Source organism: Malus sylvestris, chromosome 4, assembly GCF_916048215.2.
Source record: "Malus sylvestris chromosome 4, drMalSylv7.2, whole genome shotgun sequence".
In the NCBI taxonomy this organism is placed as follows: domain Eukaryota; kingdom Viridiplantae; phylum Streptophyta; class Magnoliopsida; order Rosales; family Rosaceae; genus Malus; species Malus sylvestris.
Window position 1 is genome coordinate 21,585,876 of NC_062263.1, and position 25,340 is coordinate 21,611,215.

The window sequence follows — 25,340 nt, forward strand, 5'->3', positions numbered from 1 at the left end:
CCAAATCATGTAGGGATGTATAAGAGGTTGTACTACTTCCTATATCGTCAATTGTTTTATGGTGAAACCCCAACTTTCTCCGTAGTATCAAAGTAGGTTGACCCACGTGTGAAGCCCAATGGCCACACTTGCACAATGTCACCCTGTTTGTGCTGTTCACGTGTTTGGCTTTAAAATTCGCCACACGTTAGAGAACATGTGAGCAAGGTTCTAAAAAACACTAGGCGCTAGTCAAGCAATGGGCAGGGGCCTAGTGCCCAGGCAGCTAGATGGGGCCTAGGCAGCTAAGGCGGGTGCCTAGGCGTCCTAGACGGATTTATGTAAATTTAATATATATCTTGTAAATAAGTGCCTATTTACACTTAAAAATATATATACTTGTATGGATAATAAAAGAATGATAAAATGCAAAAATTGAAGTAGAAGAATACACAAAGTACACCAATACAACAAGTTCAATATTTAAAAAACAATAAGCATATAATCATAATGAGGAGTATACTTGGATGATAAACTAAATTCTTCTTGTTCATGATCCTTGAACTGGATTGGACATTGATTAAATTATTTAACCTTGTTGTATCTAGTTTATTTCTTTTCTTTGTATGTATCCCCTCAAAAGTGCTCCAATTCATTTACAATTGGATGAACTTGTAGTCAATCCATCCTTTGCAAATTAGGTACACCATTTCCATAAGTATACCACCATGAAACTAAAAAAGAAAAAAGCACACAATTAATAATATAAAAAAAATAAAAACCAAACCACCTAGGTGCCGCCTAGCCCGTCGCCTAGGACCGCGTAGCCCACCTAGGTGCCGCTTAGGACCACCTAGGCAGCCACTTAGCTCCAGACCAATTTTTCAAAACGATTTGTCCTAAATTGCAGTGGGCCTTCACCGCCTAGGCCGATTTTTAGAACACTGTGTGTGAGAATGTGGGGACACAGTCCTACATCGGTAAGGGACCAAACTGTGCAAGGGTTTATAAGAGGTTAGGCTACTCCCCATATCACCAAATTTGCCACATCTGAGAGGGTGTGAGGACAAAGTTCCACGTTGGTGAGGAGTCAAGCCATGAAAGGAATTATAAGAGGTTAAACTACTCTCCATATTTCTTCCATATATTATGTCATCGATGACTCCACTTCGGTACATTGAATTTGAATGTTCTTTAAAAATTGGCTACAATACTTACTAAAGAAAATAAGGGTTCTAGCATAAAACCAACTGATATTATGGAGAGTAGCTCAACCTCTTATAAGCCTTTGTTCCCTCACCAATGTGAAATTTTTCTTCACATTCTCACACGCTCTCTTACGTGTGGCAATCTTAAAGTACAATATATGGACAATATAAAGGAGGTAACATGGAGCCTGTGTGGCTATTAAACTTTACAGTGGGCCAATTTGCTCTGATACTATAAAAAAAAATTGAATTCCACCATAAAACAATTGATAATATAGGAAGTAACCTAATCTCTTATAATCTCTTGCATGATTTAGTCTCTCACCGATATGAGACTTTATCTTCACATTCTCATAGATGGCATGCAAGAAAAGAAAGAATTGGAGGGTGGAGACAAATCCAAAATTAGGACCCTACTTTAGAACACGCAACACGCGACCCTTGCAGGGACGTATACGTTATAGCAAGAGAGCTTCTTATGTGGGGTAAATGAATTCATGTTCTTAACGTGGCTCTTTTGAATTTTTGCAGTTACTTTTTCTCTCCTTTTTTCTTCTGTTCTTATCCATGAGACGGTACAGGCTCATCTGATTGGCTGATTGGCTGATAGCCATGCCGTTTTACGATTGTTCTCCTCGTAATCAGATGTCGGTGTTACAATCTTATCCACATCTCTTATGATCACTGATTGCATGTTTATGCAGCTCACATAGGCTTTGATTAAATCTGTGGACCTCTATTAGATATTGTTTGAGATCTTGTTTGAGATCACAAAAGTTAAAACAGCAGTTATCAGAGTTAAATCTAAGACTTTCTACTACAAATAAAATACGTAAAGAACGAAAATATCATTAGACCGTGTTCCGTAGTACCGTGCCAAAATGCCATTTCTATTATAACAACATTAATCAACTGGTATAATGATAAATTTCTTTCCGAATTACAAGATGTTCGAAGTTCGAATCTCTAACCCTAAATGATTACAAAAGGCTATATTACATTATCCATATACTTCCCTTGTGATGGATTTAAGCAGAAGTTCTTTCCCAAAAACCTCTCTCCTTCTTTCCCAATTCCGAAGTTCTTTTTCACTCTCTTCCTCTCTCCTTCAAGTTTAAAAACAAAAATAAAAAATTTCACACACTTTGTATGTTAGGCATATACTAGTGACTATAGTATGAACTGTATGTGTGTTTTACAGAAGATTGTATGTACATTTAATTTATAAAAAAATCAATGAGATACACGAGAGGCTTACGCGATCGTTACGAAAAAGAAAATATTAGGCGCTGATGTGATCATATGCAAAGAAGTCATATGGGCAAAGTAATTTGCTTGACTAAAGGCGCCAAGAGAAAATACTGAAGGAAACAAACAAAAGGGAAGTTGGGACTTTTTCCGTGCAACTATATGAAATTAGTTGGGACTTTTTTCCCTCCTCCAACCCTTAAGATCATCTCCAACCCTTGGGCTAAAAGCCAAATTTTTTAGCCCAGAAACATCTTTTCTGCTCAAACCCTTCTGGCCTAAAATTTTAGTCCGGAATTATTAAATAATGAACTTAGGCTAATTTTTTTCTTAAATCAATTTTAAAAAAAATAAAATAAATATGTAGACTATTGTAAATTAATTTTATAAACATTTTAATCTAAAAAAATTTAAATTCTGATAAATATTGAAAAATCATTAAATTTTTCACAAAACAAGCTTTCAACTTTCACCAACCTTAATTAATAAGACATAAATTTAATAAAGTACATAAACCACATAATAAACAACATAAACTTAATACAAACAACAATTAATAAACTTAATTAATAAAGCACATAAGTATTTATTGAGTTTTGTGTGGATGTTTGAACAAATACATAGGTATTTATAGAGTTTTTGGGTAAATTTTATGTTAAATAAATTTATTTAATTATTTTAGCCGTTGGATTTTAATTTGGGCCGTTAGATCTTTTTTTTTTTACCGTTAAATTTGAGTATATTCAATCTCAACCGTTGGATTCAATGTATTTTAAAATAACATATTTTTTAAAAATGAAATTTGAATCTGGACCGTTGGATCAACCAACGATCCTTAAAAGATGGCCGTCAGATGCGGAAAAGAGCCGTTGGGCTTGGGCAAGTGGGCGACGTGGCCCTGACGCTGGGGTCCCATGCTGTTGGGACGTGATGGCAACCAGCCCACGTGGGGCGCATCCGCGAGTGACCGGGGCGAGACTGGCCCAAAATCAGGCGAGTCCACGCGTGTTTGGGGGGAATTTGGCCCAACTTTAGTATTTGACTGTTAGCTCAATGTTTTAGCTTGGGTTGGGTGGTGTTTAGGGGGAAATTTTGGGGGAAATTTTGGCAAATAGCTCAGGGTTGGAGTTGGTCTAAAGCCATAAAAGATGTAGCTATTATTTGAAATTTTAGGTTTTCCTACAAAATCGCCTAACTATAATACAAACTTTCAAGTTGATTATTTAGTAACATAAATCTAGGTTATCATTATTGGCACTTGTAAAGATTTATGTTGCACTAAACATATGGAAATATAAAAAGAAAAACACACTTCCTTGATATGAGTGATTTTTTTGTGTGCCAATAATAGCTCTCAAATTTTGCTGTATTTTAGTGTATCTATATAATAAGAATTTTAACTGTGAGATCTTGATCAATGAACTAACTAAAGATTTAACGGCTAAAAATTCTGATGTATAAAACATCCGGATTCAAGAAATACATTTTTTTACAAATAATGGCATTAGTGGGTTAATTCTTAGTTGTTGAGGAAAAAGATTGGTAGAGATCAAATTCGCACCAAAGTGTACAGGCATGATCTTTTTCTTAAACTGTGATACCATCCTGCAAATACTTTACATTATATCAAAAGTGATTTAGATTTGAAAATTAATTTACAATACTTGTTTCCTTCAATTTTTTTTGTGTTGGTGGTCATCAGCCACAAACTCAAGTCATAATCTTATAAACTCAGGTCATATGGATTAGATTTGGGTCTGGATAACCTTCCTAATTTAGGTTTAGTTTCTTTTATTGCATTACGTGTGTAATAAACTAATAATTATGATTAACATATTCTTCTCATTTTTTTTTCTTTTGATAGAAACATATTTGTCTCATGGTTGGATGGATTCAATGAACTTTACCTAAGATTTTGTGTGAAACTTAAGCGGATTCCTGCATGGTAAATTATTAAGAATTTTCCACACGTAATTTGTCACAACCAAATCTTACTCATCCTCTTTTTTTCCTAAAAAAATAGGGTAACTATCACTAAATATACGTACTGAATGATTTTTGTTGAAAGAAATGTTAAATGAATTTTTTTTTAAATCTTTTTGAACCTGCCAATTTTAAAAAAAAAATAATAATCCAAAGGATAGTGGTTTTCTAACTTATACCATAAAATTACGTACTGATATAAATATCAAAGATGACACTCATGATGATAACATTCAATAGGTACACAATCTAAATAGACTTCAACAAAATATACAATGTCAACTTAATCAAACTAGTTGTCCTCGTACTGATGGGTTTGAGGGTGAGAATGCATGAGAATAAGCAAAGAAACATATCTAAGTCTTGAAATCATCTACACCTAACTCATATAATTGAGATAGATGACATCTGAGAAATTTTACGTACGAAACCTACAAAACAATGAACAGGAGACACTATATGACAATGAGCAGCGCCGACACAAGAAGCTAACAATGAACCAACTAGAGTCCATAACAATTTTGTGCTCAGCACCATTAGCAAAGATTCCATTTGTAACAAACTGATGACATGCCAAACAAAATTAAAATGCTCACTACAGAAACTCACAAATTAATAAACCTTGTCAAAGAGGCATTATTGACGAAGAAATGAAAAATAGATATGCTGCAATTCATGAGAAGATGAAGGAAGAAGGCTTAAAGAAGGAGAGGGGCTGCCACCAGCCCTAAACCGGAGCAAAAGGCCAGTGGCTATGAATTTTGCATATTCAAGGTTTCCTAAGAGGAGGAGAGATAAGAGAGGGGCTGGAGTTTTTACTAAAATTGTTCGTGTAGCTTGGTTAGGAACTCAAAATACAATTGTACTGAAACAAAATCCACATTAGTAATTCAATACTTTTCAACGCATCTACTGCGATTCCTTGATTTCTTATAGTGGATTGGAATAATTGTTTATGGCGTCTTTTTTTATGCATTTTATTTGGAACCTGGATTGTCTGCCTTCCCCATCCCATGCCCTTTCAATGCCCTCATATATTTTATGGTCACGGTTAAATTACGTTAACATTTTATATTGATTTTTTATAGAAATAATAAGGCAAAAAACAATAAGAATATAAAATGTTGACGTGACTTAACCGTGACCACAGAAATAAGAGAGCATGAAAATGATATGAGATGAGGAGAGCAGACAATCCAAGTGCTTTTATTTGTATCCATAATTATCGACAAGGTAATTAGATTGCATACTTGAACCTCTATTTGGTAGGTAGTTATGCTTATCATTAATGGTCCACGATTTCAATTTTTATTGTCTCTGCCCATCCTCGTAACATTTCATTTCATCTTTTTATTTTTTATGATTGTCTCTTTTTGCGGGTTTGGTCTACGTCCCCCGCTTTTAATTGGTTAATCTGTGTAATTTTTTTGTTAACATAAAAATAAAAGGGAGGATGGATGGGCGTGAGGTTCTTGAGTGTACTAGAAACGCTTTTGCAAATGCAACTCATTTGTGAAAAGTGAATGTTGTGTTATGTCTTCAATAATGATGTTTTATTTTTGGTAATGATGAAGCGTAGAATCCAAAGGTTTAAGGGTTCAGTAGAACTGCTTTTAAAATGATTAAAAGCGATTTTTATGAAAAATATTTTTGAATTCAATATTTAATCATTTTAAAAGCATTTTTCAACGAGCCCTAAGTGGACTATAATAGTGTTCTTTCCACTTGCATTTAAGTTCAAATTCCCCCATAATACATATTTGTATGAAAATTGATTTTGATGTACTCTTTCTTCTTATGTGCGTCTTTGAATTAAGGAAAACTAATGAAAAGGATTTGAAAACTTCGAGTTTTAATGATAAGGACAAAATAAAAGGTAAAGTGAATAGTACCAAGATTGACTTTTTAGTGTAAAAATGTGATTTTTCGTTAAAATGAACAGTACCGAGTGCTTTCGTTAAAGTTCCTTTTGAATTAGTGTGTACAGAGAAAGACAAAAGTGAGTGAAAATCAAATTCTTCTGTAATTTTGGTTTTCTTACCGACGAAAAAGAGAGAGAAAGAGATCATGAATATTAAAAAGGGAACTTTAATGAAAAGCATCCGATACTGTTCACTTTAACGAAAAACCATATTTTTATACTAAAAAGTCAATCCTGATACTATTCAATTTACCCTTTATTTTGTCCTTATCATTAAAACTCAAAGTTTTCAAACCCTTTTCATTAATTTTCCTTATTAAAAAAGGAAGTTACTCGGTTTGTGTGGTCTACCCACAAATTGCCAAGTGAAAAAAACGAGTGAATGATATTGTGAAAGAATAAACGAATGAAAGAGTGAATGATTCATTTGTATAGAAAGGTGACAATCCATGTGGCCTAAAATTGAACACACGTACATCATGCGGCGACCCTCGGTTGTACACAACGCGATCGACGACGATGACGACGCCGACTGGACCTCCTGCCATGTCCCATCTCTCATTCCTCGACTTGTGATGTCCTCACTCGCTCCTTGTGGGGTGCTCGTGGCCCCTCGTCCCATCATCAGATTTCTAATCAACTCAACTCCACTACTTACATATCAAACCATTATTAAACACTAATAGTGGATGTTAATTATTAAACACTAATACTTTCTTCAAACATATCTTGTATTAGTATTACTGATGTCGATGACTGTATATGCAAACTTTCTTATCCGACAGAACGAATCACAAAGATTGAATATATTTTTTCTTACAACAAGATGTAATGTACATTTTATTGTTTATATTTCACCTCCAGATCACTCATATTAGCAATATTTAGAGCTCGTTCGGTTTTGCTTTTATCAACTAGTATTTGTTGAGTATGACCTCATGGTGCCACTAAATGCTAGACAAAATCATGTATCGGCAAATTGTGCCATCTCTTGGCAGGGGTCGGTAGACCTTGTGCACACCGCTCGGCTAACCTCATCAAGCCATACGTACAGTTCTTGGCATGTGCCATGTGCTTGATCAAATGTCTAAATAACCTCGTCATAATGACTTTTTTTTGCCATAATTAAGAATGAAATTACTATTATTTAACTTAAAACAATGACCGTATAGGGTACAAAATCCTAAATTCAGTAGTGAGTGGCTTAGGCAACATAGTACAATAGATTGCCTAACAAGAAAAACCAACTCTTTTATCATGTTCTTCAAAGAGAGATGCTAGCACCTTTCTCATTTGAACTTTCTCGTTCCATCTTCTCAAATCTCTTTCTCATCTTGCAATGTTGTTGATGATCAGAACCGACTACTATCTAGATGGCCCTTTAAAGATCAACCTTTGTAAAAAACAACCAAATAAGAAATCGTTTAATTGTTTGATTAACGTTGTCAAATTTATGAGTTTACTTGAAAAAGATGGGACATGGATCCTCTCCAGATTCATTGGTCCTAATCCACCAAATCCTATAATCCGGGGCTATTGAAATTTGATCAAACAGCTAAAGTTATTATAACTTTTAAAGTGGACCCCTGTTTGTAACCGTTTGATCAAATTTCAATAGCCCATATTACGGAATTTGGTGGATTAGGACTAATGGATCCGGAGAGGATCCATGTCTAGAAAGATGGTTCGTGTATTTATTAGATAATCATCATATGAGTAAAATATTTCAGATTTAGTTATTTTTTGTGCATAAATAGATAGTTTTGATCAACAAACAACATTTCATGGTAAGAAAAAGAGTAAGAAAGTAAAATGAAAATATACAAATGAGAAAATTCCTAGCAATCCTCTTGTTCAAATACTCATCATGGTATACAGTGTTCTATAACTTCCAACTTCCAAACTCCAAATCCAAGCTTACAAAAAACAGGGGAGGGGAGAAGAAGACCCATCTATGTTTGGTCCGACAAGATAAAAAGATAAGGTGGCTGTCTCATTTTCTTTATGCACCCTACCCTTAACCCTATTTATTGTCCAAAACAAGCCTAAAAGAGTACGTTGCAAAAAGTCAAATATGGGTCTGGTTTGGCTAGCGTTGTTACTATCCACAGGGTATTCGAGGCAGTAAAAGGTTGGGATTTATTTGAATGGCTCACAACGATAAAAAAAATTTCAATCTATTGAAAACACGATTCAATACATTATGTGTTATAATACAATTATTAATTTTTTATTTTAAATTTTTAACTAATTATATAATTACACTTGATGTATTTAACGGTGTGCCCTACACTCGTATGCTAACATTTCTCTTCACAACGACGTCACCCTGACCACTTGGCGCAAATCTGTAACTTCTCTTGACAGGTTGGAGGATGAAGAGAGAAACAATAGAAAAGCACAAAATAAAATTAGATAAAACCAACCGACTAATATTATTGTCTAGTGTTGTTTTTCTCTATTATAAGTGAAAATTCCATGTTTAGTTTACAGGAGTAATCATGACGTATTATACTTGTATTTAGTGAGGATTCTCGCTAGATCTTTTTTGGATCTCATGTAACATCCCACATCACCCAAGGGAGTGATTCTTAAATGTATATTCTCATCCTTACCTAGCACGAGGCTTTTTGGGAGCTCACTGGCTTCGAGTTCCATCGGAACTCCGAAGTTAAGCGAGTAGCGCGCGAGAGCACTCCCATGATGAGTGACCCACTGAGAAGTTGCTCGTGAGTTACCAGAAACAAAACCGTGAGGGCGTGGTCGGGGCCCAAAGCTGACAATATCGTGCTACGGTGGTGGATCGGGCTCGAGAAGTGGTCCGTCCTGGGCCGGGATGTGACATCTCAGAAATCTTCAAATCACATCCGCTCATCGTACATCGTGTAATCAGAAATTATTGTAAATTAATTTATTTAAAATTGAATATAAACAGTACCTAACAAAAACTGACCGTACAATATACGATGAACAGATGTAATTGAAAGATTTCTAAGATCCTCATAAAGAGGATCCAACCAGGATCCTCACTCACTTGTATTGATTTCAATCCTAGTTGTCTCGGCTCGGCCCAGGTCAATTCCTATACCATTGCAATAGATTGTCCATGTTCACTGAAATGTAGAATATCTTTTATAAATAAAAAAAGAGAAGAAATATTTACGATTATGAGCATGAAGAACGTAGCCATGTGATGTATCATTTAATATGTTGAAATATAAGTATAATAATATTACGTGAAAGTGCTTTAGAAAATGCCGAAGTATTGCTCCAAATGAAGCGAGGTGCAAGGAGAGAGGAAAAAATACAAATAATATTTTGGTATTTTAGCTAAAATAATCTAAAAATTAGCACTATTAATTATCATTAAGTGAAGGGGTTAATTTGACAAAAATACCCTTCAAAATGTTCACATTTGACAAATTTTTCATAGAACGACAAAAATAAAGTGGACAAACTCAATATCACTTTTATCGATTTATATTGTCGGGAACTAAAATAAAAAGTATCCCAATTTTAACCACCATTTTAACTAAAAAAATCTTTTTCTTAATTGGCAAATCATTCCAAAATTTAAAAATAAAACCAAAAATTAAATTAAATAAAAAAATACTTAGGAAAATTCTAAAAGGGTAGGCGTCGTCTTTGGCTTATAAAATGGGTGGGAGCGACGGTTTCGTATTTTAACTGAATAGAGGTTTTGAATTTTGATCTTTCACGTGCCTCTCCCTTTCCTCACTCTCCTTTATTTTCCGATTCTATTTGCTCTCTCTGTATCTATCTATCTATCTATCTATCTTGCTTTCCTTCTGTTTTGTTTCGCAGCAAAACGAAAATAATAATCATCTTGCTGCGGTTTTTAACTTTCTTTTTTTGTTAAGCTTCGTTTGACGGTGCTACTTTTCAATATATTATATACACCCCCCACTTATACATATATCACCCTATATATACACCTTGACTCTGCTAATAAATAAAACAGAGAGCGAGAGAGGTTTAGGTTTCTTATAGGGAGAGAGAAATGGAGGGAAGAAAGCAAACTGGGTCGTCGTCTTCATCCTTCACTTCTGAGCTTTTCGGATCGAAGGAGTCATCTGCTTCTCCTGGGATTTTTGGGGCCATATTTGCGCCTCCCTCCAAGGATTTGGTATTATTGCTATTATTCCCCTGTTTATTTTTCTGATTTTCCGAAATTCTTGATGGTTTTTTTCTTATTGTTTTCTTATTATTCAATTGGGTTTTGGTTTTTATCTCTGCATTTTTGAATTTTTGACAATTCTTGCTGGGTTTTGTTTAATGGAAAATGGGGTTCTGTTTTTTCATTGAATGCTTAAAGCCTTCGCCTTTGTGTCATTTTACAATTTACATTGTTTTGGGGATGTTTTTACAACTTTCTCTCGTAAAATCTTGGTGGGGTTTATCTATATTTTCTCCCAAATTAGGTGGAAACCCTCAATTGTCATCTGTTTTCTGAATGGATGATAACATTATTTTATTAATGAAAGGGTTTAGAATTATAAAAGTTGTATCTGTTTGTTCTTTTGAATGGATTTTGCTTTATCTCTCCTCTAAACTTTTGCTCTTTGAATCTCTCTCTCTCTCCCTCTCCCTCCTGACTGACCCTTTTATTAGATTAATAGATTCTGTAAAGTGTGTGTATATATTTGTTTATTTTTCTGCTGTACCATTTTCTGAGCTGAATTGTGATGTTGTTGATTCAGGTGTTAGGGAGGGAATCTGTGCATTCAGAATTCACTGGGAAAAAGCTCTCGGATGAACCATTGCACTTCACGCCCGGAGATCAGCCAGGTTTGCATGCTTTTTCTACCTTTCATCTGTTGTTTTTCTTTTGTTATGGCCAAAGTTTTGTATTTTTGTATTTTTGTATTTTTTTTTTTTTTTTTTTTTTGGCTGTTTAGTTTAGATTGCTGCTTTCTGCATGCCAGGCATAAACTGGGTTAACCTATTATTTATGAACATCACTAGGGGCCCTTGGCCAAAAGTACTTCTGGGTTGTACAGTATATGGAAGTTCTTTCTATTTATTATGAAAGCACTTGAATTTTTATTTTTTCGACGTGCTTCTAAGAAAAAAATTTCTAATGAAAAAGCTCGTGAGCATAAGTGATTTCTAGAGAAATATATATTTAGTCAATCTGCCTTTATACTTTTTAAAGGCCTCCATACTTTACCTTGGAAATAGAATTTTCCTTCTGCACTACTCATTCTAAAGTGAAACTTTTGCTTATTTTCTTTTGCAAAAAAAATAGTTTATCTTTGGGTTGCCTTTTTTTTTTAAAAATTTATTTGTAATCGCAGACCAAGTAATTCTTGGTTTTTAAAGTATGAATTGTGTGTTTGGGAAGTGTTTGATTGGGATGGATACCGTTTTGTTGCTGCTGCAGATGGTGCCTCTAAAGAGAGCGAAGGTGAGAGTAAGAGCATATCAAATAAGGACATAATAAACTCCATCTATAGGGATCAGAGAGTGCAACAACCTTGCCATCTCAGTTCATCAATCTATTATGGTGGCCAAGATATTTATTCTTACTCCCAGAGTAACCAGAGCCCTGAATATAACTCTACGGTGAGCGTTTTTCTTTGTTATGCTACGTTTTATGCATAATCCAAGAACAAATAGATTAATCGTAGAAATTCTGCCTTATCATCGGGTGTACTGTGTGTCTGTATCCTTTTGTGGTGGGACATAACAAGTGACATGATGAGAGAAATTGACACACGGATGTGACACGCTAGATTTTATCTTGTGTGGCATGTTTTGTCAGGGGATGTAGCAAGTTGTACAAAATTACTATATAATTAAGGACTTTTCATTTAGATTAAGGCTGTTCTTAATTGGGGGATTATTTCCTGATTATTTCAGTACAAGAAAGATGGGACCGAGGATGATTCGGGAAGTGCCTGTAGAGGAAACTGGTGGCAAGGTATAAATTATACTGCATTTGTTTACTGGAGAAATCTGTATGTACTGTTCTCAACTTCTGACGTCGTTTCTTCTTCCAAATTATCCATCTCTGCAGGTTCCCTCTATTATTAAGTGCTCCTTTGCCGAGGCTTATGCTCGTCAAGGTATTTTACTTCTGAAACATTACTAGGAATCTACGATCCGAGTCTCCAACAATCATTCTAATAATTAATATCTAACTTGACCTATGGACGAATACGCAAGCATACGTTTTAGTATGTACAATATAGACACTTCTTGTCAGTCGCACGTCATCTAGAATTTAAATCCCCGACAATCATTCCATTAATTACATATCTAATTTGACCTATGGACGAATACGTAAGCATACGTTTAAGTATGTACTATCTAGACACGTTCTGTCGGTGGCGCATCGTCTACATTTACCTTATCTATTCCTTTCTTTGATCTCGGTGAATTTCATTTATTAACTTGCCTATTGGTCAATCATGACATTTTCCTTTAGAATCTTACCATATTTACCATAGTTTTTTTTTCCCTCTTATTAATACGTATACAAAGGTTTTTATCACAAACGGTTCATTTAGTTTCTAACTTAACTTTGGTTCTTCTCGTTTCAAATTGATCAATGTTGTCCTCTATGCTTTGCAGATATATAGGAAGGAAATAGGGTAGCAGCAGGTGGTTGTGGACAGCTGGTTTGTTTTCCTCAAGACCCAAAACACAGTACTCACACATATATATATATATATATATGCACCTTCTTTAGGTTCTCTGTAAAATATGTACTCTCTGTTACTGTAAGGGATGTTTGGTTTAGTGAAATTAACCTCAACTCTAATGTAGTTGAAGATTTGGATGTTATTTTAGTTTTTGTTAAATGAATGGTTTGTACTACTAATTGCATTTGGTTCTCCTTATCTCTATTCTCTTATTTGTTGCTTTTAGGATGGATGGATAGTTTGTAGTCTCTGATCTACTCATCTGTGGTCCATGAAATTTGTTACCTGAGACAGAATCTTACCGACGGGGATGAACCCAAACTGAGCCTATGTTGTACGTGTGGCTGGTTTTTTAAATCACCTCAGTCTCAATGATAGGGTTATCCTCACTAAAAATATGTTCTTTTGTCAGATTATGTGTATGAACTACCAGTCTGATTGATTTTTGTTGGTGTTTAGTTCACATTTAATCTTAACAATATAAGTATGATAAAGTTGTTCTTTCATCAAACTGAATATAAATCGATAATTTGATTGATTCTTGTGTGAATGTGTAGTTCAAATTCATTATGGTAAGATAAGTACGACAAGAGAAGTAACCCCGTCTTTCACTCCACCCAATTCCTCTTATTCACTTCGTCGCTTTAAATGGTAAAAAAGAAATTGGGTATTTGGATATCCACTAAAACAATACAACAATTTATGTGGAAGAGATTAATCATTACTATAGCGTCATATTATCTTTATCTTTTATATATAAAGCCAAGGACCTAATGAATAGTGTTTTGGTGTCACAAACTATACAAAAGAAAAAATTTAAACAAAAATATTCCTCAAACAAAAAACTTCAAAAGCAAGCAACTAAAAATAATTCATCAAATATGACAGGGGTATTTTCATCATTTTAACAATGTTTTTAATAATTAATTTTTTTTGTACATTTTTTTTAAATAAGTAGTACCTTACCATAGGCTAGTAATAATGTGATTCAACAAGTTGTTCATTAAATATTATTTTCCCTATTTTTAAACATGTTCAAACATCTTAAGAGGCATGTAATGCCGGTTATAAAAAAGGTCTTTCGCACGCAGATAATAATATGATTAAATTAGTTGTCAAATGATTGTTCTTTTATTTTTTTAACAAGCGATATTATCTACACTAAGAGGAAGGGAGTGGGATTAGCTTCACAATAGGCAAGCAATAATGTGATTCAATCAGTTGTTTATTAAATATTATTTTCTCTATTCTTAATATAAATTCAATAGAAACCGATTTTATTATGTGGATTCAACTACTTTATTTGGTTAATGAGAGGTTTCTTCTAATATGATCTAAGATTATTCATTTACTTCAAATATTTGACTTTTCTTTTGTCAATTTACGCGTATAAATACATTTAAAATGTGTAAGTTGTCCATAGCACACCGTAATTCAAAAAATATCATCACACGTGTGCATGAAGGCTAATTTTAGTAATGCAAACCCCTTATAGAGAAAAAATTTTACCCAACATTATATTATTGAATCGAAAAAGAATGACGATGAACCTGTTCCTCGTAAGTCATTTTCAGTCGGATTAAAAGTTCGTTCACTCTCCTAGCTAACCTCAAAATTTAAGATTCCATTTGTTAGTGCCAACATACAAGAAACTGACAAATTAGTCTTCAAAGGCGGTGGTGGCCCATGAAACCCAGGATTATCCTGCTTTCCAAACCGTCTTTTCGATTTCTTATCCCAGCTTTCGATTGGGTCGACCTATCCAAGTAGCAAACCTAAGGAATAGTCCTTATCCGATGTCTGGTGAGACATAGCCTTCACCATGGTCGTTAATTAAGTTCTGGTCGTTAAAGAAGATTGTAGGCGTGGAGGAAGACTCTTCTGCCACGCTTTTACGAAGTTGCTTCTGATTTTGACGTTACAATGAATGTTTTGTCTCCAATTGTCCAAATCCAATCTTTCATTGCAGCTTATGACTAATTCCAATTTCATTAAGGGTATGTTTACTTATCGAAAATGAACGTTTATTGTTATCATGCGTTTGTTTATATGATTTATAAAAAAAAATTAAGTGGTACTTGCATTAAAAATCAATTATTTCGTATCTGAACTAAGATATCAGAACACTAACAAGTAGGTAATTAGTTTATCTTATACTTGAACAATCAGAAACCATTATGATTCATGATTTCTCATCATTCTCATTCGAGATTTCTCTCATTCAAATTACGTTAACATATCAATAGAATCCAAGACAACTTAATGTTTAGGTGTAGCACAAAGCAAACAGGTTACAAGGATTCCGGGAAATTGCATATTTTTATTGTACGAGAAGGAAGGATACATATACATGATACGGGCTACTAGCTTTAATTTATTGCCAATTTACAAAGCAGTAATCCTACTTAATTAGTCACACTAGTAGCCAACTACTTCAAATATATTAACCAGACGTACGACTCCATGGCCTAAGCCTTCAACCTTTCCTTACCTTCATTCACGGCAGGGTATAGCCTGCAACATTAACGTCGCATTAGGTCATATTATATTAGTAAAAAATAGTATTAAACACAAAGAAAATTTGTTACTAGCACTCAAACAATCTTATTCTACACTCCAAACTTTCTATATTAGGAAAGAAAAATACACTTGTGAGGAGCGTAGAATGAGATTTTTTTTTGTGCCAATAACACTTCCCAACACAAAAAAAAGTTGGGTTGTTATTAATAAATCACAGTTTGACAATTACGTAAAAAAAACGTTGTTTTTTATGTTTTAGTAGTTTTTCTGTATGTATCAGATTGAGAATGCCTGTATTTTTGAATTTACCTCCGCACTTGTAACCGACTGGGCGGTTGGCTAAGTTGCAGCGCTTGGGAATGGTTATCGCAACCTCAAGCTTGACACCAGAGCTCTTGGCGACGTCAGAAAGCAGGATGGCACAGAGGCAGCTAGTGTTTTGTCCCATCCTCTTGACTATCTGACAGCAACTAGCGGAAACAGCAGCCTTTTCATCTTGTGCGGCATCTGCACAAGGAGCAAGCTTGGCGGCCTCTTCGTCTGGACTAGCTTTTCCACAAGCACTTGCCCCATCAACCCTTTCAATCATAGCAATGCTAAAAACTGCAAGAAACCCTAACACGCAAATAAATTTCACTGCAGCTGCCATTTTTGTGTTGGTTCACAATGCAGAAGTTTGAAGTTAATGAAAAGTTATATCTCACAATTCCACAATGGTGCAATGAAATAATCTGTGTGTGATGGGGTTTTTATACTTGAATCTGAGCAGAAAATGTGGGTTTTCTATTCATCCACTCACTACTAGTGGAAGTGGCACTAGAACCAAATTATTGCTTATTTTTAAGCACTTCTGGGTACAGAAATTGGTCTGAGACATCTGTTTCACTTTGCTCCAATAAAAGACTGGCATTTGATCATTAGAGATTTTGAGATGAAGCGATTACTGACAGTGAGGATCATCAAAAACCCTTGTTGCTGAGACACCTCACCCCAATTCTCCAAAAGCTCCATTACCGACCATGTTCCATCCTCTTCGTATGTGAATACGTGTTGCCAACTACCACACTAGGTTAAACCCAACTACCAACTACCACACTAGGTTAAAACTGTTGAACCACTTCAACGAAAGCAGGTGTACGCTTAAGTCCGTTAGTTAAAATATAGTATATCAGCCTATTGCACTCAAGTTCGAATAATCCTCCTTGAAATTTTTTTCTTCAATTAGCCAAATTGACTTGTTTATATGGACATGCAACTAAAATTTCAGTATTATAATTAACAGACCTCCTAACAATTTTAATTCTAGTTCCTTCTGCATGTAGATATTGGACATTTCTTAATGATCAAGGCCTAGTAAGTACTAACTCAAGTGGTTAAGAGCAATTTATCTCTGCATTCGAAATTATGTGTTCAATCTTCACATCACCAACATCGCTTGGATAATAACAATCACCCTCCATCCTCCGGCCAAAGAAAATGTTAGTTCAGAATACTATGATGCAAGAAACAACGATAAATACGTGAAAACCCCTTGAAGAAGAGCTAATTATGGCTCAAAATAAAAAGGCTTTTTTTCTTAAGGACTTCTGTGCAAATTCATAACAGTGGGACAGCTAAAATAGATATATACCTGTCTTTATCAGCAAAAGTGGGCATTTGGTCTAGTGGTATGATTCTCGCTTAGGGTGCGAGAGGTCCCGAGTTCAATTCTCGGAATGCCCCTTTCTTTTTATCCCTTTTGTAAGTTTTTTTGTCCATGGCAGATGAGATGACTGTATTTTTGCAATTTACCAGTATTTTATACGGATTTATGACCAAAAAAAAGTAACGAATTCATAAATAATAACATAATTATTGTGAAAATTGCCATCATTATTTTATTTTATTCAGGAAATCCTAGAGCAAAGTCTGCTGATACTGCACAAAGTTGAACACTTTTGCACTGAATTTTATCATATGATTCATCATATCCACAGCATGAGAAAACAATAAGACTTCATATATTCTATCCAAACTAGTGTAAAATGTTTAGTTCTCTCTTTACAACCACTGTTTGATCGAGGTCAAACTGCGACTCGGGTCCGGAACAAACTCAAGACTGTAATACAGGGATGCACATCTAAAACATAAAACACTCAACTCATCACCGTTGCAGACATCTTGTTCTAACGAGAGTCGACAACCTAATGAACCTTCCCCGCTCTCAGATGTCCTCCTATGTCCTTAAAAAACACGCATAAAGGACCTAGTTGAAGTGGCTGAACACTTCTGCATGGTCAGCCGATGGATTCATTCTTCTGTGACTGAGTCTGGTGATCCCGGGCTCCTTGATGCTTTTGTACACTCAAAAGAATCCATTCGCATGTGAGACCCTAGCGTTTCTTGCATTGTGTTTGTTACTGAATCTGGTTTCTCAATTGGATCACTGTAGTCCTTTCCTTTTGCATCGATGCTAAGATAATCAGTCAGGACTTTTTTAACGCCCAAACCACGTTGAGGGATCTTGCCGCTGGTGATGAATGGTGATCTGTCTCCCCTCAGAGGGCTAACTAGCTGTGAGGGTGAAAAGCTTGGCGTGGTGAAAGGTGTTTTGTATGGAGTGCTTGAGATGGGCACCGAGTATTGAGTAGGAGTGCCCTTGTGTGGAATCATACTGACTTTCGAGATTGATGGGAACTGATCAGAATGTCGTGTCAAGTCATCTACATAAAGCAGGTCATCAATGCGTGCCACGATGTTAAATGCCAGGCTCTCCAAAACCCTTGAATAGCTCTCCAAAATGGATTTCCCGACATCCTAGCAGATCAAAATTGACCAATTAAGTACAAAGAAAAAACAATTAGAAGGCACCAATGAGAACAAAGCTTTTTAGTGGTAAAGTCGGAACCTTATTGTGCTGAATCTTGCTCATATCGAGGGCCGTCTGTGGAAGACCAGGGAAGCGTTGCTTCAAGCACATTAACAGACTTTCTGCTCTTTCTGGAAGCAACTCCTTTTTCTCTGCATCAATCATCAGCTCCTTGACCATTTCCCATGATGACTTCGAACCAAATCTGTTCGCAATACTTGTAGGTTTTGGGTTTGCTTTTTTACGCCACATATATATTGAGGCCTCCACTCTATTCGCAATCTCTATGGCTTGATGTTCAGAGGACAAATCAAGGCAATCAAGCAGGCATTCTGCGGAGAACTGATCTGATGTAATGTATCGATAAATAACATCCCCTAAGCTTACTCTTCCATTCTGAAACCAAGTTAAAACAAAAGTTTAACAACTATGTCTTTGTAATCACATATCACAGGTATCTTGAACGTTTCCAACCTTCGGAAGAGATTCCAGATATGATTCGGGGACTTCCATATCTGCTAGAGTAATACTATTGATTGCCATGGCAGCTTTTAATATTTGGCTCGTGCAATCACGCTTGTGCTGCAATTGCTTTCTTGAATTTTCATGGAGTCCACCAGGAGGAACTCGGGGCACAGGTAGCCACCACTTTTCCTCTTGGCGCTGAAATGCTCTTCGGAAAGAAGTTGACCCATCTGCATCTGGGGCCAGAATCCCTTGATCAACATACCAGAATTCCGTATTGTTAAAGCCATCTAAGATTTCCTGCAAGGATTGGCTAAATTCAGAATGGAACTCACAAACTGGATCTAAGTAGCAGGGGAAAAGTTTTTTAGAACCTTACAAGAAGCATGTTATCCAATTTACGAAGGGCAGGGAGATTAACGTAAAGATCTGAGCGCGGTCTGCAAGTCATGACCTGAATTGAAATATATATGAGTCAGAACAATTTCAAGGAACTGATCATTTATTAGCCCCCTAACCCAACGTTTTCATTGCCCTACCCTTTATAGTTGAGGTTGCTTATCAAAATATAATCACGTGATTTATATGAACATAAAAGGCTCTACGCCTGCATTTCTATTTCAATGAACCACGGTTAAAAATAGCGCACGCTTCATTACTGCAATATACTAGGAATTGCTCACTAAAACTCACAATCGAGACTTTTGACCATTCTTTCAGATGTTTGTTGCCACTCAGTACAATATATAAAGCTGCACCAAGGGTTTCCATATCGAAAGCTAAATTACTATACTATTCTTTTAATCGATGTTGGAATCAGATCGTACCTCCAATTTGCTTCCATCAGGAAAAGTCTGCCAAGAAGGTATCAACTCAACAATGTGATCACTCACACAAAGAAGCCATTCCATCTCTCTTCGCCACATCGATTTCTTCTCTTGCGGTAGAGGTTCTAGTCTCCATAGTTGCCCGAATAGGGTAGCTGCAAGAGGGAACCAGAGAATAATAAGAATTAGCATCAGAATCTATAACAAAATTTTCGTTAAACAACGCCGCAAATCAACCAATCCTTAGTGTTAAGACATTGAGAAAATAAATTAAAAGTGCGTACCGCAAAGATTAGTAATGGCATTTGATATAGCCAATGCTGTGCAAACCCCATTTCCACAACCTGACATATCTTCTCCAAGCAGCAATTTCGAAAACCTCTCCTTCATCAACTCAGTCTCTACAATCCCATAATAAACCAAAACCAAATTATGTTAGATGAAAATGCATCAAATTGACATGTAGCTTGGTTGTCAGGCCCATTTCGAATTGTTTATGTAAGTGTTAAAAGTGCTTTTTGACAACTTTAAAAGTGCTTCAAGGTCCTAAAAGCACTTTAAACCCTAAGTAGGTGCTTCTAACAAGAGCATTTCCATCAAAAGCGCTTATGAGCAAAAGTGCTTCCTACAAAAGCAATCCCAGACCAGTTATGAATTGGAGGGGAATAATAATACCTGATATTGTTGACCCTTGTTTCTCTAGTTTCCTATCATCCGAATGGGTTTTCTCCGCCGCTTCATCACCGTTCTCACTGGTGCAATCCGGCGCCTCACCTTTCTGAACGGGCCAACCCAACGACGGCGGCGAAGACGACTCCTCAGAGCTGCTGTGGCTCTGCTCCTCCTCCTGCCCCGTCGTCTCCGACCTCAAAAAATACGAACTTGAACTGCTCTCACGACCCTTCTCCTCAATCAAATCCTCAAAGCTCCCATCTTTATCCAAAGCTTCAGCAAAAAAATCGCCACTTTTCTCCCCAATAGCTTCATCTTTCTCCACCAAACCCTCCATCGAAGCTCCTCCTTCGTCACCAAAACCCGGCAAATCGCAGAAAGCAGAGTTGTTCACCACCATACCATCGTACGGAAGCTTTCCTAAGCAGCAGGAGTTGTAGATTCGAGCTCTGCAATGCAAGTTCCGGAGATACTTCGACGCCCAGAAACAGAAAATAGAAAATGGGTTGCGGCTGTTGAAGCTTCTGAAGCTCAGCAATGGCGGACAGAGCTTGAGTTGCTGAAATTGTAGGTGGGTTCTTGATTCTCTTTCTTCTTGGTGAGTGAAAGCTCCATCCATGGGGTCTCAACCATGTCTGACAGCGAAAGGTATGATTTTTCCGGAAGGAGGTTCGGTTTATTTATATGAACAAAAATGTGGAGCTGGCAATGATTAATGGAGCTTGCTCAAACACATGAACAGCGAGAGAGAGAGACGCATTTGAACTTTGAAGAGCGTATGTTTCTACCTTTTATCTTCGCATGGTTCGAACTTCGGATTATCTACTTTTTTAATTAACTTTTCGAAAATTATTTCTGTAATAAAAATTAACTAAAACTAATTAACTATATTTCTCACTCTAACACAGATTTTAAAAAAGTTAATCAAACAGGTAAATGATCAGAATTAAAAGTTCAGTTAACATATAGAATGTTTCCATCATCAAACTACATTACAAGATTAAATGAGAATATCTGAATAAGAAAAGGGGTGTGCTATCCACACAGCCCATTTTACTTCTCAGATACCCCTTGATAATTTTTGTCCGTTGATCCTCTTCAATTCATCTGATCCGACGGCCGAAAATTAAAAAGATGTGTGAGAAGTAAAATGGGGTGTGTGGATATCACACCCCACCATTGTCAATATCTTCTTTTCACAGTACAAAAGATCAATTTTAAACTAAATTAAGAAATTTTTAAACTCGGATGCAAAGTGAGTGAATCCTCTTCAATCAATGTGTTTTTGAATCAGACCTAAACTGCCGGTGGCTCTCTTTCTCTCTGTTAGCATTTGCTCTGTTTTGCTTAAACAAGGATTAAAATGATAAATTGTGTATTAATAATTCTAACTTGGTTTTGAAAAATACAATAAACAATGCTTATGGGAATCGTGCAATCGATGGATCTCTCAATGATGCCTACCAATTTATCCTTGGATTCGGTGTCAAGTGACCGCATTGGACTTGGATTCTCTGTCCTCCCATTTCGATGCCCTTTCCGTGCCCTCCTGTTTTGTGTGGTCACGGTTAATTCATGCTAACATTTTATATTGTTTTTTTATAAAAATAATAAGACAAAAAAATAATAATAATATAAAATATTGACGTGGCTTAACCGTGACCACACAAACAGGAGGGCACAGAGAGGGCACCGAATTGGGAGGGCAGAGAATCCAAGTCCGACCGCATTACCCTTCCACCTGAAATTGCTAAGCCCAATGTTTCACCACTGGTTATTTAAATTATATTTTATAAATATATGTTGTGATTGTTGATAATTAAATTATAAATAATGATTAAATTTTTAAAGTTAAATTTGCAAATCTAATGATGTTGTTGTTGATGATTGGATTATTACTTAAGCGTTGATTAACATGCTTATTTCATATTGGTGACACATAATTTGTTTTGCAAATTTAGTTTAAAATTTCAATCTCCCTAGCATTACTCTTAAATTATTACTTTTTTTTTTAATAACACTTTAGATTATTACTTAAGTGTTGATTAAAATGCTTATTTCCTATTGATGATGCATCACATAATCTACAAATATAATCTAAAAAATTGGTAATCCTGGCATTACTCAATTACTAATCCTATTGGGTGAAGTGTGATCACAGTAAATGGAGGAGATGTGTGGGAATTTTGTTCTATAAATTTTGGGATCTAGTGCTCATACAAGTAAATAGTTCCATAGAGTAAGATAGAAGTATGGTTAGAGCATATACGTTAATTATCTTTCATATTTGTTTCTTAAGAAAACTAATGAAAATGATTTGAAAACTTTGAGTTTTAACGATTTAAACAAAATAAAGGGTAAAGTGAATCGTATCAGAATTGACTTTTTTAGTGTAAAAATATGGTTTTTCGTTAAAGTGAACAGTACCGGAAACTTTTCGTTAAAGTTCTCTTGTTTCTTATGATTGGAAAACATGTGTTGCAGTCGTGATTAAACTAAGATAAAAGATATTAAACATTTAACTATATTCCCATTGTAGTCAAGTATCTCATTTTTTTTTTTAACAAACGATATTATCTAAACTAAGATAGAGGGGGTTGGCTTAGCCTCACAATGGGCTAGTAATAATGTAATTATAATTCGCATTTGACGAGAATCGAACTTAAGATCTCTCACTTACAAATGAAGAAAAATATCATTAGACCGTAGTACTAAATGACAAGAATCTCATGTTCTTAAAACACTAGTATTAGTGTTTCGTTTCACCCAAAATTAAAAGGCAAGAACTAAAATGAATCTTAGCAAACTCTTGGTAAAGAAATATAACTTTAAAAAAATATCTTAGCAAACTCATTTTGAAAATACAAAGAAACCCCAAAAGAAATTTTTACATGCAGATGAAGTCCGGGGCATTCCAGTAAAACCAGCCTGCTTTTAGAAGCAGAGTTTCCAATTTCATAGAATGCCAATAAATAATTCGAATTTTAGGGTAAAGTATTTTGGGAACAACAAAACAAAGTAATGGTGGAATATCGTAATCTTCTCACAGGAGTTTCAAATTGTTTATATAAACATTTTTTTGTTTACATCAACATTATTATAATTAAACTAGCAACTAGTTTTTACTTTAAGTTTACTATATCAGATTAAGTTACTGAATTTGGAATATACTCAAGGCTTATTTGTTATTACTGCCCTCGTAAGTTATAACTCTATTCCAATTCTACATTGCCAGCTGAAGCAAAAATTACACCACATCGTTTCTTGAAACTCAATTTTGCATCACTTTCTTACATTATGTCCATTTTATTTAAAAATTTACGCCACTTTGTTTTCTGAAACTCATTTTTTGCATCACTTTCTTATATTCTGTCAATTTTGTATCTATTCAGTCCGCTAACGTGGCATGATCGATTCCCATTTGTTTCTGTTTTGATTGCCATTTGTGCAAAATAATATATTATATTAAAAAAAAAAAAAAAAAAAAAAAAAAAACTAAAGTTCTTCTTCCCCTCGCGTTACCGCCGCACCTTCCTACCCAAAATACACTAATTCAAACTATCAACCCACCAACTCAAAATCAAAATTTGGGGATTGAGTATTGGAGTTAAAATACTTGTGCGAAATGCTTTTATTTAGGTTTTTTGATTGAGTTTTGTTTGTGATCACAATTGGGAAGAATGCTGAAGCCCGAGGACTGTGCATCAAGGTCATTGTTACTGGAAATATTAGAACAAGTTTGGTTTGGTGGGTCTTCACTATCTGATGAAATTTCGGGTTCTTGATTTGAACTTCCAAATGGGTTTAACAGTTATCGATCATGCCAAGTCAGTGAACTTAACAGATTTTTAAAAGATTAACGGAGTATGAGAAAGTGATGCAAAAATTGAGTTTTAGAGGGAAAATGGCGGAATTTTGAAATCTTATAGACAAAGTTAAAGTCAATACGACTGGAAATTAGTAGTGAACCCCTAAATCGTCTCCTTGAAATCTTATCGGCAAAGAAGATTTGTTCATGGTTGAATGGAGCAGTTCATAATTGAGTTTTGTTTATGCACGGGACAATATAAAGCATTATCATGATTAATGATGGCCAAAGTAGTTAGTGAGAAAGAATTAAAATTAAGATCAGAATTGGGTACTAATTAAAACTCTCAAGTCTCAACCATCTAAATTAATCTCCATTTTGTTTTGGTTGGTGACTTTCCGTGCAAGGCATTACTATGTAATTCCAATTTGCGTCGGATGAAGGATATGATTTTGGTTGTTGTTCTTGTTCCAACTTCCAAGGCTCCTCCCAACCGTTGTTTGGATGTTGATTGCTAATTTGAATAGACGTAGAGGGAAAGACAAGCTTCAATTCCAAGCTGCTTCTGAATCTCTACAAATTACAAAAAGAAAGAGGAAAGAAATGGAGCCTATGATAGTATGATGGGCCACTTTTGTGTTTTAAGTTGTTGATTCCTTGTTAAAGCTTGTGTTTCCATTTATTGCCATGGCTACATCCTACATTTCAATTTTCAAATGCAAACTTTCATGATGGTAAACAACTTACATGGTATGAGTATTGATCCCGAAGAGTCGGAAGCTGGCCATTTGGGCCTTTTCTTTCCAAAAAGATGTGAAACACGCTAGATAATTGATGGACCACATTGCTAATTATTTGGTTATTGTTGTTTGCAAATGTGGGACTATGATCATTTGTTTAGAGGTATGAACGAAGCATAATGGACCCAAGTTGAGTTGTTTACAATCAATTGCATAACACCCGTGTGGGTGATTTTTTGTCGTTGTAAAATTCACATTTTGATCAATGATTATAAATCTCTTACATGCGTTAGCGATTGACATTAGCAAAATTTTACAAGTTTTCTTATCAAATAACAAATTTTCATTAAAAAGCTACAATTCAACTATGACATCAAAACATCTACTCTTTACTTAAACAAAAGACACAAAACTAAAGCGGACAAAAACTACACAAACAACTATATAAAGCAA

General features: G+C 35.3%; 3 protein-coding genes and 1 non-coding gene across 4 annotated transcripts; 2 read left to right on the forward strand and 2 right to left on the reverse strand.

Moving 5' to 3' along the window:
• The first annotated feature begins 10,043 nt into the window (after window positions 1-10,043).
• LOC126619581 (uncharacterized) lies at window positions 10,044-13,186 on the forward strand. Its single transcript, XM_050287987.1, has 6 exons — window positions 10,044-10,486; window positions 11,061-11,148; window positions 11,744-11,925; window positions 12,223-12,283; window positions 12,380-12,428; window positions 12,937-13,186. The coding sequence occupies exons 1-5, from the start codon at window positions 10,361-10,363 to the stop codon at window positions 12,394-12,396; spliced, it is 474 nt and encodes a 157-aa protein (XP_050143944.1). The 5' UTR covers window positions 10,044-10,360; the 3' UTR covers window positions 12,397-12,428; window positions 12,937-13,186.
• Window positions 13,187-15,307: 2,121 nt separating this feature from the next.
• LOC126619872 (uncharacterized) lies at window positions 15,308-16,504 on the reverse strand. Its single transcript, XM_050288292.1, has 2 exons — window positions 15,837-16,504; window positions 15,308-15,521 (listed from the first exon to the last, which is right to left on the reverse strand). The coding sequence occupies exons 1-2, from the start codon at window positions 16,174-16,176 to the stop codon at window positions 15,505-15,507; spliced, it is 357 nt and encodes a 118-aa protein (XP_050144249.1). The 5' UTR covers window positions 16,177-16,504; the 3' UTR covers window positions 15,308-15,504.
• A 673-nt stretch (window positions 16,505-17,177) lies between these two features.
• Window positions 17,178-17,249, forward strand: TRNAP-AGG (transfer RNA proline (anticodon AGG)). Its single transcript has one exon. It is a non-coding gene; the product is annotated as a tRNA-Pro (tRNA).
• A 256-nt stretch (window positions 17,250-17,505) lies between these two features.
• On the reverse strand, window positions 17,506-21,126 carry LOC126619871 (rop guanine nucleotide exchange factor 7-like). The gene is made up of 7 exons (XM_050288291.1): window positions 20,343-21,126; window positions 19,952-20,068; window positions 19,668-19,822; window positions 19,220-19,294; window positions 18,850-19,140; window positions 18,415-18,771; window positions 17,506-18,323 (listed from the first exon to the last, which is right to left on the reverse strand). The coding sequence occupies exons 1-7, from the start codon at window positions 20,956-20,958 to the stop codon at window positions 17,817-17,819; spliced, it is 2,118 nt and encodes a 705-aa protein (XP_050144248.1). The 5' UTR covers window positions 20,959-21,126; the 3' UTR covers window positions 17,506-17,816.
• Window positions 21,127-25,340: the final 4,214 nt, after the last annotated feature.